We start from the raw sequence: 16285 nt of genomic DNA on the forward strand, positions 1-16285 counted from the left end.
ACCTGAAGTGACACAAACAAAACTTATTTGGTATCTGAAAGTGTGTTTTCCCTTGCAGAGGCCAAGAGGCGCCTGGCTGACATGATGTATGAGGAGATGAGGAGAAAGATGCAGCAGGCCAGTGCCGGCACACTGCCCTCAGACGACCAGCCTCAGGACCTCAGCATGCCCAGATCCACATCCTTTGACTCTGCCACCTCTCTGGCTGCCTCCAAAAATGCCTTACTTAAATCTCAGGATTCCCTACTCAGATCGCCAGGGTCACTGCCTGTCATGGCCCATAAGGTCCTCCCCACCAGCTCTGCCCACGATGGCCTGGCCCTGAGCCTGGCTGGGCTGGTCAACGGGGTGGAGGTGCCTGTCAAGAAGAGGAGAGGGCGCAAGCCAAAACACGACAAGGAAGAGAAACCAAAGAAGACTAAGATTATTATTGTAAGTTCAGTACCTTGCTTTTTGCAATCCTGTAGATAGTTTAGAGCTGCAATTTTTGATACAGCACTGGCATGTGGCTATCTAACTTTCCATTTATTTAATTGATTGGACACCTTTGCAATGGCTAACTGAACTGAAGTACATGTACATAAGGTTTACGTTGCTGATCTCATGTTTTAGTGCTTATCTTTTATGACATCAAGGCACTTGGACTGATGAACTTTGTAAATTACGAAGTGAATTGTGAATTAAAAAAGGTAATATTAGCATTGTGTTGAGCAAATGTGTTCTTCTGTTCCAGAATGAGAATGGAGAAGCTATAGAGGTGGAGGTGAAGAGGAGAAGGAGAAAACGTAAACACAAGGAGTTGGAGCCTTGGTCTCCCAGCAGACTGGGACCAGGTAAGGACTTGTCAGCAATTCAATATTTTATGTGAATACTAGATCTGGTGAGGAAAACTAATAAGAAGTTACATAGAAATCATAATTGACTGACGCAGTTAGACAAGGGTAACCATGAACATGCTTTTAGTGCAGAAAGCAGTATTGAGAGTCAAGAAAGCAACACAGTTGTGTATTGAACATGTTTCCAGCAGTGCTTACCAAGCTTTGTTCCATGTTACAGATGTGCCTATTCCGGTGATCAACAAGGTGAAGGGAGAGCGCCTGTCTGGGCTGGCAGCACCGCTCAACTGTGACCTCCTGGACTGGCTGAAGGAGCACCCTGACTGGGAGGTGGACTATCCACCACCCCCCTCCCCACAGCAGGATGAAGTTATGCCTGTATGTCAGCTAGTGTGGTCATATATGCTATTCAGTACTCTACGTTTCTATAATTACAGCTTGTTTGGGACTTACAGCATGTTTAATTGCAACTTTTATTGTCATCTTTCCACTTCCCACATCCACCAAAAACGTTTTGCTGGAGGTTTGGACTTTCTATTTGTTATTGTTGTGTTGGTGCCTGAAAGACCTGGTACTGTGCCTAAAATCGAGTTGTCCTCAACATAAGTATATTCTCTTGTCATCACAGCAGCCAGATATGGAGGGTATGCCTAAGATGAAGAAGAAGCGGCACCGCTGCCCCAACCCCAACAAATTGGACCCTGACAACCTGACAGGAGAGGAGAGGGTCATGGTCGTCAACAGGAAGACTGGAAAGAAGGTGAATAGCTTTCTTGGAAGATTTTGATGCCTTGTACACATGTACATATGTAGGGTTTGATAACAGAGATGTTAAACACCAAGCACAGCTCTATGCCTGTGTTGATGTGCCTGGCCTAACAGATGTTGATGCAAAAGGAAATTGTCATATTGTTAATTGTTGAAATGTTTCCTTCTTTTATTTTGCAGATTGGTGGTCTTGCTGCCCCACAGTTGATGGATCTAGATGAGTGGCTGAACAAAAATCCAGGTTTTGACATTGCAGCAGACTGGGAACACATTGCAAAGGTGATTGATACTTCCTCTTCCAGCTGTTGCAAGTGTCTTTTTCAGACAGAAAAGTATGAGCATTTCTTCCATGTGGCTTGTAACTCAAAATTCAAATTTTGTAAGGTAAAACATCCAAAAAATTAATCAGAAGATAATGTAGCAAATTCCCCTCTCTGTCCACAGAAATACCTCCCAGTTGACCAGCACCACAGGATCCAGAAGAACTCAGGGAAAACTGACTCTGCAGTCACCACCCCGTTCCCCCAGCAGCCGTTTGGAGGCCTGATGGCAGCCACCAGGGACATGCAGCTCCCTGCAGGCATGGCCGGCCTGGCAGGGCTGTCTGCCATGACACCTTTCCCAGGGCTCCCAGGGATGGCCATGCCACCCATGTTCGGCTTTGGCGGCCTGGGGCTGCCTCTTCCAACATCTTCTACCTCAACTACCTCACCTACAACAGATTCATCACCTAAAGAGAAAGCCAGTCCCAGTTCCACAGCAGCATCCACTGGAACGGCTGCCACGTCTACTGCCACCTCCCTCCCCACCCCACTGGTCATGCCGGGACAGCAGGGCCTGTTCTGGCCAAACCCCTTCATGATGAACCCAGCCTTCCTGCCGGGATTCTTACATGCAGGGTTGGCTAACGGGATGGCAGCGCCAAGCACGGAGGAGCAAGATTCCCTGGGAAGCCTGTCCCCGCAGAGTGTGAAGTCTGAGGGCACGCGCTCCGCACCGTCCGAACCCGTGTCCCCAAGCTCCGCATCGCCTACCAAGACAAACGTAACTGAAAGGACTAACGGGGACAATGGGAATAGCAATAACAACAATAGTAATGTCATGAGTGAAGACACACTGAGTCCTCAGGAGGAAGAAGAGATGAATAGTGCTGAGGCTTCCACATGACATGCTGGCTGGTTCAAACCGACAACGTTGCAATGCAGTAGCAAGTAGATTGCCACTCAAGGGGTTTTGTAAAGATTCAAGGAAGCTGAATAAGAAGAAGAGTCTTTCAAGTATTTGCAGCATTTTGAGAGGAAGTTATTTTATAGAGGTGGAATGGATAAATGAACTTAAAGGAAGGATTCTGTAATTCCTGGCCTTTCAAACAACTGATGTTGCTCTTATAAGATAGTACAACACTTCATCACAAGTAAGATATTTCCATGCATGTATACAGTCACAGTGAAACTCTAAAGGATATATTGATACAGATTATCCGAGCCATGTACAGATCTTATTGTGGAACCCAGGCTTAGATAATAGTCACGAGATACCATTACACAAGTCATCTTTGTACATAGACAATCTGTGGGCCAGATGTGGTTAAGACTTTGGGCGGCCTTACATGATGTTGTGCCCATCTGAGCCCCTTTCTTACAGTGCTACACTTGCCTTCTGTCACTGAATCCTTGCCAGACAGGGACCCAGCAATGTTTTGCCACACTTTTGTACTCAAGCTCTTTAGAAGCTAAACATTTCTACACCCACCACCAGAGGTGCAACATGTTCCGTGTACATAAAGGGGTGATTTGACTCATATCTGTGGAAACTGTGTACATACGTTGCCAGGACTTCATCACCTTTTGTTGATTCAGAATCACCAGAACCATTTTTGAAGCAGACCCAAAGCGCCAGTAACTATTGTGTCTTGAAGAAGAGCTCTTTGGGAAAGTTTGAAATATTTTTCAGGGAAAATTGTAGTAGATGCAGCAGAGGATAAATAGTACATGTAGTAGAAAAAGAATGGTGTGTATTTTCACAGCCTCTGGGATGCAAATGAATGCAACTGTACCTGTGTTTTTTGTCTGTAAATAATTGTAGCAGCTGCATGCACCCTATGTGTTGTAGTAGAAGGGATGAGAGGTATGATGTGCTCATGTACATGTCTATCAGTGGAATGCATTTGCTTGTGAGTTTGAGCAAAATTAGACAAAGGTATTTGCCTAGAGGTTCTCTGTGTCAGTGAACCTGTACGAAAAGCAATGTTGGTGTAAACTTGGTACACATGTGTTCCATTGACAGATATGCTGGGTTGGGGTTGGAGAGAGTAACATTTGAACCTGTTTTCAAACATTCACCAACTTTCAAAATTATTACATGTTCAAGATCATGATATGAGGAATTTATTTTTGTGTCTCCCCATGAACTGTTGCAAATGAAATGTTGGCAAAATTTTGAATTACCTGTACTCCACTGCCAAACTGTAATGCTGCAATTTAGGTATTTTCCTTTATTCAGTTGTCTGTTCAGTAAGTTTATTTCTGTGTTGTAAAACAGACTGTTCAAATTAAACTCTCTCCCGTCCCACTTCAGTAGTAAGAGATGGTGATTGTCTTGTTTGGTGCCACTTTATCTTGGCGGCATAAGGTGGTACCCAGGCAAGGTGGAGAATGTGAACGGGTGTATAAATGTTTCCACTGAGGAGACATAGGAATAGTAAATTATGATCAAGGCATGGTGTATGTAGTGGGAATGTACATGTAGATCAGGTAGGAATTAGGATGTGCATGTGATTTGGACATTTTTGGTGCACCACTCCAGCCATATCAATTTTTGTATTTATTTGTTTACCCATGGAATTTAAATTATTGGTGTGTGAGATGGATTGAAATTTTTTTTTCCATTTTTCTCTCGTGCAGTCGCTGATGTCAGCCATGCATGTTTAAGTGACCTCAGAACAGGAATTTGAATGTTGATTTTCTGAAGGACGTACGTCTATACTCCACAAATCATGCAGCTATTTAATTGTCGGATCGATCCTGTGTATTTATTAATTCTTTATACAGACCTGAAGGAAAAATGGAGTTCTATAATTATTTTTATTAAACCATTGCTTTGGTTGAAACTCGAAGTCTGTTGTTGTGGGTTGTGAATTGTCCATTTTTATACTTAGTATTACACGAACCGGATGACCTTTGTACAAAATTTTTCGCTTCTTAAAAATTAGGGGTAGAAAACCAAAGATGGTGAATTGTAAGAAATGGGAGTGTTTGTGATCAGATTGGATGGCTGTTGGCTGTAAAATGTGTAAAATAAGAAGCAAGAAGGATTTTTATTGCATGTTTCTGATCCCCATATCATTTTGAAATCCTAGAGGAGTCAAATATGGATGGTATGTCCATTACATCACCCAGTATACTAGTAACTTAGTGTAAAATGGCACTTTTAATCAGTTACATGTTATGTCAAAATCTGTCAACAACAATCAACAAATCACATTGAAAATAATTTGATAACTGAAAAGACAAAGCGCGAGAAATCTTATGCAATTCCTAGCAAAAGAAGGGTGTGACCAAGCTTATGGTAGCCAGAAAGTACTTGTCCTCAACACCTTATTACCTACTCAATGAAGTAGGATTTGCCATATCCACAAGGCAGTTTCTTTGGCGTGTCAGTCAATAAATATAAAATTTAAAGAACAAGGGAAGTTGCGATAGGGTATATGAACAGACTGGCTTGTGAAACATCATCGAGAACATGCAAAATATTGTGCTGGTATGTGTGGAAGCCAATAAAGATTTCTGAACATCCTGTATGCGATGGTACATGCTGTGCTGGTGATTGATTTTTTAATCAGGAAAAAACTGGGAACCATGAAATGAAATTGGATTGGCCTAAAGGTAAGACAATGAAGTGAGGGAAAACTCTATGTAACAGATACTGACAATAGGTTTTTCAGACTACATGTACAAATGTACTTACCACCTGCCCAAAAGGGCTTAGATATTGAAGAAGTAATTTTCAGTTAATCCCAACGTGACCTACTGTAAGGAACCCATGGGGCCTAGCAGGTGCAATATTGCTGGCACTAGTAGCAGCAGGTGAAAAATGTGTGAACTGTACATTTCGAAAAATCTGACATTGATTAATCCACACACACAAAATCATGTAGAATTATGTAGTTTGCCTCTTGAGCGATGCCAATGGATCTTTTTGCCTCTGCTTTTTTCAAAGCATAGTAGTCATGTGCCAAACATGGTAATTTCCCAACCTGGCAACTTGCACTATTAGAATATGGCCAAAATTCTACATAGATAGAAGGCTCCAGTAAGGAGGCGTTGCCAAAATACGTTCTTGATTAAGGACCTAACTTGTTATCGACATGTTGATGTATTTGAGCTCCCAAATGCTCTTACTGTGACTCATCACTCTTATCGCTCTCTGCATGCATACATGTCAGCAGAAATTAGCATTGGGCTTTATGGCACTCAAAACACATTTTGTAAAGTACTCCATTGGTGTACATGTATGCAAGGTGTATTGCAGAATTATTCGTTTCACCTTTCTGGTCTTATTAGTGTCCCTGCAACTCAGCTCTCGCAAGGGCAGGGCAACATTTCCTGGGCTCCTGGCAATCGCATGTGGAAACGCCCACATGACCTGTGTAGTGGCCTTTTAAATTCAAATTTCAATATGATTGACTGTTACTATGGCGACCCCCACCCACCTTGGAACGGGGCCAACGAAGGGACGCTGGGCCAATTTGCGGAAAACAGATATAAAGATCATTCCGCTGTCAGACATATCAAGATTTTGCCAGCGTTTGGTGAATATCTGGGTATATTGGGACCTTATCGCACCCTAAATAAGTATTTGTATTTTTAAGTAGAAGAACAATGAAATATTTTTCACCTAGTATGAAAATAAGATAAATTGTAGTACCGGGGTCGCGGATTAATACAGTTGTTTACTTGGCTGTGCCTCGACCGTTTTCGCGCCATTTTCTGGGATGAACTGAAGTCACGGGGACAGACGGCCAAAGGCAAGCGCCATTGTTGTTTTTCTCGGTAGAATTTTTCTTTTTGGCGGCCACGATGGCGGGTCCGGACGAGGAGACCCCCAGCACAGAGCAGAGATACCAAGATCTCTGTATGGACTTGAACATGGACAAAGTTGCGACCGAAGAGGCTTGGCAGAGCTTCGAGAAAATGAGCACAAACTACACTCTGGAGGTAGGTGATACCAGCACCTTCGTTTTCATGGCTTCCGTTCTAGCTATTATCGTCGATTTTTTTTCTCTAACTAGTCTGATATTTGCATGATGTGTTTTTGCTACGTTCGGTTACAAAATTGTGCAGCGCGATCTATTCTTGGGATGATTTTTTCGCTGTTTCTAGGGCGACGATCTCCACTGGCTGGCCTGCGCCCTGTACGTGGCGTGCCGCAAGAGCCTAACGCCTACTGTGGGTAGGGGGACTGTGGAGGGCAACTGTGTTTCTCTCACCCGTCTGCTCAGATCCGCAAAGCTAAGGTAAGAAACACATCCCATATTTTCCACGATCTAGAATCATTCCGTTGATCTTCCTTCCCAGAGGGGATGCCAGAACAGCGTTCGATTCCGCCCCCCTCCCCACCCGAACCGATGCATCTCTCAGTAGGACGCCAGCGGGCAAGAAAAACAAGTGCCCCGTGGATGGTCTCCATATGAAGGATTTTATACATTTTAATGCAAGGCGTGTGGGGCACTAACAAGGATTTGAATCCATAAGTAGATTTGTTTGTAAGGGTGTAGAAAGCTTTTTTGTTGATCCCCACCCCTCCCCTCTGTCCCCACCCCCTCCAGCCTGATCCAGTTCTTCAATAAAATGAAGAAATGGGCGGACATGGCCAGCCTTCCTCAAGACTTCAGGGACAAGGTGGACCGACTGGAGAGGAACTTCGCCGTCTCCACGGTCATCTTTAAGAAGTTTGAGCCCATCTTCTTGGACTTGTTCAGGAACCCAGGGGATGACCAGCCTAGGGCACCTCGTGGACGAAAGCAGAGGTAAAGCTACATGGTTTACTCATCAGTTACTAGCTGAGTTATTAATAGCCAGTTATTGGCACATGTCACTCTGTCTTTGGAAGATGTAGAAAGGTTTGAATCAATGGGCATTTAGATCACATTTTTTTGGTGTTTTCTTTGTTAATTTCGTTGTAGTTAACTTGTGAATCATTAAATGACTAATCTACACTCATGCGGAAAAATCAAAGCATTATATTTGCATTGACAGAATATTATAAAAACAAGCACTTTGAAAAATAATGATGGGAATGATTCAGTTTGATGTCATTTAGTGTGTAAAATATTTTTTGTTTGCCATGAACATGATTGTTTGGATATGGCTGATTGCAATTTTTGACCTAAATTCAGGACATCAAAAATAACATCTGAGTCCCTAGTCATGCTTCCATAACCAGGTCAGCCGGGTAGTTATCACTAGATGACATGTAGGGAGATGGTCAACATGGCTCATCGTATGTGGAAAATACCACTGCAAAAGCACCGATTTTCTACAAATGTCCTATATATTTGTATATGTACCTTTTTTTCTTCCTTCAAATTGACATATACAGTAGTGGTCATCGTAAGGTTTGGGTCTGATAAGCCAGGGTAAGATAAATGAGATAAATGATATTCCTGATGTCTCCACCAGTATGATACTAGATGTCCTAGGAGATAAGCCAATTTTTGAGGTGCTGTAGAGAGCAATTATCCTCAAGAAATCTTCTCCAGCAGGGGTCTACAGGGACAGCTCATTGACCTTTTACAGTTGGCCTGTATTATTTATGATAAAAGGGCCAAAAGATGCATCACTGTTAGATCTGTCCTGGATGCATTTCTGATTGCTTATTGGCTCATATTTCTCTCACTGGTAGGCTGGGTTCTATTGCCTCAGGCGATGATGCTTTATTGTGAAATAACTCATGGCCATCTGCTATTGTTTTATATTATGTTGTAGTTTGGAATAAAAGAAGCCCTCTCATATTTTGGGTCTTGATTGGAGTATTAACAATAGTCTGCCATCTTGTATAATTAGTCAGTTTTTCCATTCCTATGGTCATTGGGTCACATGTTATTTTAAGGCCAACAAAACAACAAAAAGAAAATAAGATTACATGTTCGTGTGTGATGTGGGTACATTGCAGTTTCATATTGTCTTGATATATCATGTTGTATGTGTTAAACATATGTCAATATTTCATTGTAGAATTTGTCAGGATTGTTTGTTTTTTTTTGCTTGCATATTCTTGTGACCTTATTGGTAAACCATATCAATCATAGGCAATATTACATAAGTCAGTTCAGATTTAGCGAGAAGGGAGCTCTGTTGTCATTTGCTTGTTTGTTTAACATATGTTTGTTCAAGCAGGACAGTGTTTTGATTATATTTGATTGGCGAACTGTTACATTGTCCGGGTGACCCCTGACCTCTGGGTTCAGTTTTCTGTTGTACATGGTCAGTCTGCTGGTCAGGCCACAGCTGCCGAGGAAAGGACCGGTTTGAAATGACCGGGTTACAAAGTGTGGTGACCAAATGTGAAGGAACGATTCAGGAAATGCCCTAGTTTTAGATGTAAACAATCTGTAAAATTAAGCTGGGATACAAAAGTTGTGCAAATGTGGTGCTGAATATAGAATACTTACTCACACTCACTCACTGTCCGGTTTATCGCCTATACGGTATACTACACAGTGTATTCCGTATCGCCAGAGGTACCAGCCCGACCGCGTGTCGGAAGGCCAGAGCTGATCCGTGGGAGGGCTGGGACTGAGGGCGATACACTGTGTAGTATTCTATGTTATCGCGGCCCAAGTATGACATAAAGATTAGTTATTTCATTTTAAGGAATACAACTGCCATTCTATAATGATATTACCACGCAAGTTCTGTCTGGGAATTGGCCTATGTGTGTGGCCCAAGTAATCAACAGGTTAGAGTTCAGTGATGAGGATGATGACAGTATGTTTATGATTTTCCAATCTTCTGACCTAATTGTTAGTGAAATTTCATCAAATTGTAGCCAGTGTCTTTACACTTCTGTTGGTCAAAGAGACAAACTAATTTTGTGCATGACTGTCAAACGTCAGTAACTTCTTGGCTCCTTAAGATTCGAAGTGCAATTTTTCTAGTACCCCAAAATAGTAAAGAGGTAAGTCTACTGAAGGAAAAAAAAGCTTGTTATATGAGGTAATACTAACAGAAACCAAACTAACTGTCAGACTTTTTTGCAGATGGTGTTGTAAAACAAGACTTGCTTTGCTATATCACATTGGACTAAAGGCAAAGAAAAAAGATACATGAACTTTGTAAGGTTGTTGGCAGCTTTGTGCTGTACATGATGTTTTGTAAATCATACAGTGATACGGTGTAAAAAAAAAAACTCCCTAGCTGTGCCCTTCCTGTCGTATCTTATCTGTGTTGTTTATTTCCACAGGCGCCTGCCATGCACTTCATCAGACGTTTTCTCCTTCTGTTGGACCTTGTTTGTCCAAGTCAAGGGTAAGTTGGCTTCCAGAATCGCCTGTTTCCAAAAACATTGTGTGTACTTCAGTATACTGCCAGAAATTTCCACCCTATACCACTGGCTTTATGTTTGGTAGTTTGCAAAAGGTTTTAAAAACAATTTGACTTCTGTGTGCAATCATTGTTGCAATGTATGGTCGCTCAATATAGCTGTCACAGGAACACTTTGTGAACTTGAATAAGAACGACTGAGTATTAAAGAAAATGACTGAATATTAAAGAAACTATATTAAAGAATAGTAATGTTGATTGTTTTTGATATAAATTGGCGATATCAATCAATGTAGTAAATATGATATATGATGTAATCTCTGTTAGTTAACATCATTTCAGACAGTCGCCTCTCATCAAGCGGATGCTTTTTCGGACTTTGATTGGCACTCTAATTAGTGTAATGTGACGTTTCCTTGGGGAAGATTTTTACATCATCATCAACATGGCTAACATCAAGCTCAATGAGATTTTGTTGGTTCTCACTGATATGGAAGGAAATGTACAGTGAGGGCAAACAGGACTAAGGCAGGATGATCAGATATAAGAGCTGAAATGTTGTCTTATTGCCATGTGCCCAAGCCTGCATGCAAACTTTGAATATATTGGTGTATTTTGAGTCCTTTGTACATGTTCTTTTAAACTATTACTATCTGAACTAGCTGCACAGCAGCTAAGTGTAACTGAATCTTAGATTCTTTTTTCAAAACCCATGACCCCTGAAAAGAGGGTTCAAGAGACAACATAGTGTTAAAGAGGATAAATGAATTTTAGATATCAACATTTATGTTTAGAGCTACATTGCAGAAATATGTAGAGATATATTCCTAGAATAGCCACACTTCAGGTGTTGGGACTTCAATATTCCTGAAAATGGAAATGCCCAGTTTTCCACCTGGGCATCATTACCCTACTACTGGTACTAGGCTGGTGATAGCCCTGTAAAATCTGGGGATGTGTTGGGAGTTGTTGGGAGTTCTCAGCTCTGATTGGTCAGCTGTGCTGATGAGGTCAAGGCTTCCCCTGACCCCGTTCCCCATGTGACCACAGTGTGGTAAACAGCAAGCTGGCAAGGACAGAGTGCTCCCTAGTAGTTTTCCAGAACCTCCCTGCTTGCCTTGCATAAACAACCTCCTCTTGCATAGACATATCACAAAATAAAAGTTAACACTGTTAGACTGAAGTTGGGTAATGAAAGTTTGCATCTGAGATATACATGCGTACTTTGTAAAAATAGAATACCCCCTGCCTCCCCTGAAAATGTTCTGACATACGGGGCAACATAGTTTGCAAATTTCATATTAGCATTCCTCTTGCATTCACTTTCAGGGCATTTACAGAACTTGTATATTACCAGCTCAAATGGGATGATAAGTTGATGGTGATACAATTTACTGCTATGTATGAACCACCTGCCCAACTTGGAAATGTGGGCCAATTTTTGAGTGAAGATGATTTAGTAGAGACATAGAATTAGGCAGTTACAGTATAAAAGGTAGGGTGTTTCCTTTAGTCATTCCAAGTGCTTGAAATATGCAGTAATGTTGCAATTTATTGCTTAATTTTGTTGATATGAATACGGGAAGCATCGGCAGTTCTCTTGAGTTGTAAACCATGTCTCTTGTAATTGAGCAAAAGCTTTGATATCATTCGTTTGGGCCTTTTACTATTGATTCCTGGGATATCTCAGGGTGACCATCGCGTGGGTATAATGGTTCAGAAATGCCTAGGTAGCATTTCAAGGATAAAAGGGTCATTAAAGGCACCTGCCGCTGAACCTTGAGGGCCAAAGGTGCAGTTCGCACATATCTTATACCGGCAGTTTTCTTTAACAACTTCGTGTTGGTGAATCTTATTAAATGATCTTGCTGAAGAATTTTTTGTCTGTAGCACCTTGACAGCCATCTTCAGAAATACAGTATATGGTTGGAAGGGAAGATGCCATATCTACAGGGTGCTGCTGGATATCATTTACAGCTGCTGTAAGGTAAAGAATCTAGTTTGGCCTGAAAAAGGTCTGACACTGATTCCATCTGACACATGTGAATAAAAAACGGGAGCTGTGTGATGAAATATAAACGAAACACCAAAAGCTTGGAGGAAGACGAGCCTTGTGGCTATCTAAGAAAAGCAAAAGCTCTTTGCATATAAGGTCTTCATCAATTCTGCCCAATAACAGTCATTTGTGACTGTCAGTTGGCCTCCCCCTGGAAGGTGTCTGAATCGTGGTTGCCTGAAGATTTACGATGTTGACTTAAGGTAATCACCCTTGGTGGGAGGGGAGGGATCTATCAACAGTTTCTACCTGAGAAACTGCACCCTTACAGCCAACTATCTGCCAAAGGGTGGACAAAACACCTCTCCTGGGATAAATCACAAAGCATTTGTCAGGGCCTTGTACCGCCATCCCTCGTAACTGCTGCATTACATGGTGGCATTTTGTTTTTATCACTGCCATTTGTTTTAGCTTGGCCCAGGACATTTTCTTCAAATGTTTCTTACCAGTCCTTTGGTTCTTTGTTTTATGTACATTGATTCCCCCCACTTTCTGACTGGGTGGATAGCTTTTTATGTTGTTGTATGCCACTGTGATATTTTTGTAGCAGGTGAAAGGAAAATTGATGTATCAGATAGGGTGTGGCTGGTGTGATAGAGTAGGGCTCCTGGCACCAGTCTGATTTATAATTGTTGACATTTGGGAGGTCTTAATAGGGTTGTCCACCAGAGGAAGGGAAGGAAAGGGGGGCATTTAGAGCCAGCTTAGGGAGGGGCAACAAAAATGTACCTATCTTGACTGCATTTTCATGTACATTTGTTTCATATAACCTGGATGAAATGTATGTGTTTATCAGAAGATCTTAAAGTGTGATATGCCATACATGGATTATAGAATTTGGTTGGATTGAATACCACATAGTGAAGCCTGTAGGAACTGTTTTTTGTGGTATATGTCAGCAGAAATCAGAAGTGTTCGCCCATAAAGTAGGCCTGGTTGGCATTAGTATAGTAAGGGTTAGTCTACTATGACCTCTTTCCTTATTAGTACTCACTCCTGATGGAATAATTAATTTCATTACATGTGACATTGACTTGATTGGTAGAGTCAAGCAGTGTCAAAATGAAGAGAGTGGATGGACTAGCTTGGTACATTCTGCAGTTATATGTATATGTGGCTAGGAAAATTGTTTACTGTAAAACTACCCGAATCTGATTTTGCAGAGTAACGTTTTACCCCAGTATTTCATCAGCCTACATGTCTCCATTCAGTAGGGAGGAAGGTGGGTACAGAGAAGTCTCCTAGACCTAGGTTATAGGGAAGTGTTGAGAGAAGGGAGTAAGATGTTGGTAGTGGATTGAAACAGAGCATACGACACCGTAAGGGGGATTAGCTTATAGAGGCAGGACTTAGACAACAGTTTGCTTCTTAGACTAGAGATAATGTAATTAGGAATGAGAAAGAACCAGCCAGTAAACAAGTGGAGGTATCATTCTGAAGTTGCTCAGAGGCAATGAGAAGGTTTGGTTGTCAGATATGTTCTGTAACTAATACTGTACATCCTTACCAATAACCTATCCAACATATATATGCAGTCATGCATTCTAACTGTAAAAGGGTTTATTATTTGTAGTTGACAGATTTGTTTGATCAAGACTTGGGGGGTGCCTGGTGCAAATGAAGGAGTTAGTATTTTGTGGTTACCATAGCTTGCCTTTTAAAAGTCTGTCAGCACTTTGTTGGAGTGTGGAAGGAGCAGGGACCTGTGGTGACCCTGGAGTGAGTCAGCTGTCAAACTCACCCACAGTAACCAGTGGGCGGGGCCTGGAGTTGTGGCTTATCTTTACCCTGACCACAACACACCTGCATCTGATTGGTTAACTCACACTCTCCTTTCTTCTGTCTGTGTTTGGTATTTCTTTCTATAGTGCAGCGGCACTCTTTGGAGGTTTAGTTACAGGTGCCAGCAAGCTACAAACTTATAAGTAAGTTCTCTTTTGAACAGGTGGCTTGTAAATGTAGTTTGCTGGTGTTGCATGTACTGCAATTAGTGGACTTTGCGTCCTTTTTTATGTAGATACTATTCGTAATATTTAACTGCAGTTGCCTCCCACGTCACAGCTATGCAAGGCTCACAAAGCTAGGAGATTTGATTAGTTGCATTCTTTGGTTGCATGCCTAAGAAAGTTTTTTAATAGCTAGTAATTGAAACTGTTGAAATTAGTAATGAATAGGACCCAACTTTTGTTGCGTGTTACCAGACTCTCCGGCCCAGTGTTTGGATAGTGTTGGTTAGTATTAACAAGGCCGGTGTATGAATACCTGTCAACGCTTTGCACAAAAGTGGTGGACTGGAGGCGTGTTTGGCTTGGCAGCCCCTGATAGCCATCTCGTGTTGCCATTCATCAGGTATTGTTCTACCTGTAAGGTGTGGGTTTAGGCGGGCGTGTAGAGACTTGTCCTGATCTCGTCCACACCTGTGACAGGTCAAGGAAGATTTAAAGGGAGGTAAGGAAAAACAGTCATCAAATTGTGCTTCTGATTTGACTACCATCATTGAGATGTGCAAAGCATAGGTACACAGAACAATCTCTTGTTGCTATGGCTTGGACATGATTACCAAGCTTGAAGTGTTTTTTTTTTCTACTGGGGGATTTAATTGCAAGGAAGGGGTCACTATGTAACTACATCAACATTTCTAGAATGTTAGTGATAGAATTTTGTCTGCTGAGATGTGAAAATATCTGGGCAAGTTCAGACTTATCATGTAGTAAGGCTGACATCTTCCCGTTTCATGTAATGTCAGTGCAGTTGGCAGTAACTAATTATGACAGTTGTATTTCTGATAGCTTCCGGGAGCGATGAGAGTAGATATTCCATTCTTACTGTCTCTTTCTACAGTATTGCATTCAGGAACCATTCCAATAGAAAATTATATTTAAAGTATATTCAAATATTAAAATTTCTGGCTTATTTATTTTTCAAATGTGGCTTATCCCAACCATTAAGTAGTGAGTCTGCCATCAACTCACACAGCTGTCATTTTTCCATCATTCTAAGAATGTTCTTTAAAAATATTTGTTTTCACACGGTACTTTATCCTAAAATTAGCAAAATTGAAGCAACATTGAAATTCAGCAGGCCGTGATCCATAACTACCAGACTAGACAAGTTGTCAGCCAGATAGTGGCCTGGCCAACTAGTTGGCACCAGCCAAGTTGCCAGCCAAATAATCACATTGGCTCGATTCACCAGCCTAGTCATACATGTAGTCTTACTGTATAGGCTCCATACTTAAATGTACAGGCTGGGCATCAAGGTGTGCAGTCATCTCTATAATGACAGCGTATCTTTGTATTTCTTTTGAAAATTATTTACATCTTAGTCAGCTCTGGATATAAACTCATGAAAAAGAATTTTATCACCATTTTGTTTGTTTTTCAAAGAAAACTGACATTTTAGGTGACATATGCCACAAACTAGAAGACAACCACTGATATCCAATCTAAACCAGACTGGATTCATGGACAATCTGGACATAACCTTTAACCAGATGTGACTAAGATTGATTGTGTCTTCCTGTTTTCATCATGCTGGTTCTTATATCATTGAATGGAAATTGCGTGTAGACTGGAAAGTGACTTGGGGGGGGGGCTTGGAATCCACCATCGATGGTGACTAACCATTAATCCAATCCATGTGACCAATCCTTGGTGATGTATGTCAGGATATACCCAAGGAGACAGGAATTCCTTTTTGTGCTGATGTTTCTAGGACAGGTCTACCAGGCTGTGCCCATAATCATTAACTCTGTCGCCAAAACTGAGTCAAAGCAGCTACTGGCTCACTTCCGGATAAGTTTACATAAAATGGGTGGATTATTGATCACATGTGATATAGGTGCAGGTCAGAGAGAAGAGTTCTGCATAGAGTCAGACAACCTGACTGGCCTGAATAGAAAATGAGGTAGAGGACGGATGAATAAATGGCAAAGAGCACTATCGCAGTATCAATGTCATTTTTCAGGACCTGACCAATTTGTTCTTGTCGTACGATTCTTGCAGGAAACTTCCCGGCGATAAGTGATGACTTGGTGAACTCATATCACCTGCTGCTGTGTTGTCTTGACCTGTTCTTCGGTA

General features: G+C 41.6%; 2 protein-coding genes across 13 annotated transcripts in view; both read left to right on the plus strand.

Annotated features, from left to right (window-relative positions):
* Positions 1 to 4709, plus strand: part of LOC109473696 (chromodomain-helicase-DNA-binding protein 8-like) — a 40722-nt gene extending 36013 nt beyond the window's left edge. For all 5 annotated transcript variants that reach the window (XM_019773660.1, XM_019773659.1, XM_019773658.1 and 2 more), the window contains 6 exons: positions 59 to 432; positions 734 to 833; positions 1057 to 1214; positions 1465 to 1596; positions 1785 to 1883; positions 2049 to 4709. In XM_019773660.1, the coding sequence (XP_019629219.1) occupies positions 59 to 432; positions 734 to 833; positions 1057 to 1214; positions 1465 to 1596; positions 1785 to 1883; positions 2049 to 2771 (1586 nt within the window). In that variant the 3' untranslated portion in view covers positions 2772 to 4709. The remainder of the gene's footprint in view (positions 1 to 58; positions 433 to 733; positions 834 to 1056; positions 1215 to 1464; positions 1597 to 1784; positions 1884 to 2048) is intronic.
* Positions 4710 to 6381: 1672 nt separating this feature from the next.
* The window catches only part of LOC109473749 (retinoblastoma-like protein 1), a 31331-nt gene continuing 21427 nt past the window's right edge, over positions 6382 to 16285 (plus strand). For 2 of the 8 annotated variants that reach the window (XM_019773769.1, XM_019773766.1), the window contains exons 1-4: positions 6382 to 6820; positions 6986 to 7119; positions 7432 to 7632; positions 10068 to 10132. In XM_019773769.1, the coding sequence (XP_019629328.1) occupies positions 6683 to 6820; positions 6986 to 7119; positions 7432 to 7632; positions 10068 to 10132 (538 nt within the window). In that variant the 5' untranslated portion in view covers positions 6382 to 6682. Of the gene's footprint in view, positions 6821 to 6985; positions 7120 to 7431; positions 7633 to 9234; positions 9255 to 10067; positions 10133 to 16285 lie in introns of those variants that run through there. The other 6 variants (XM_019773764.1, XM_019773767.1, XM_019773770.1 and 3 more) reach the window with 5 other exon arrangements.

This window comes from Branchiostoma belcheri, unplaced genomic scaffold (genome assembly GCF_001625305.1).
Source record: "Branchiostoma belcheri isolate BF01 breed outbred unplaced genomic scaffold, Haploidv18h27 scaffold3, whole genome shotgun sequence".
Lineage (NCBI taxonomy): Eukaryota > Metazoa > Chordata > Leptocardii > Amphioxiformes > Branchiostomatidae > Branchiostoma > Branchiostoma belcheri.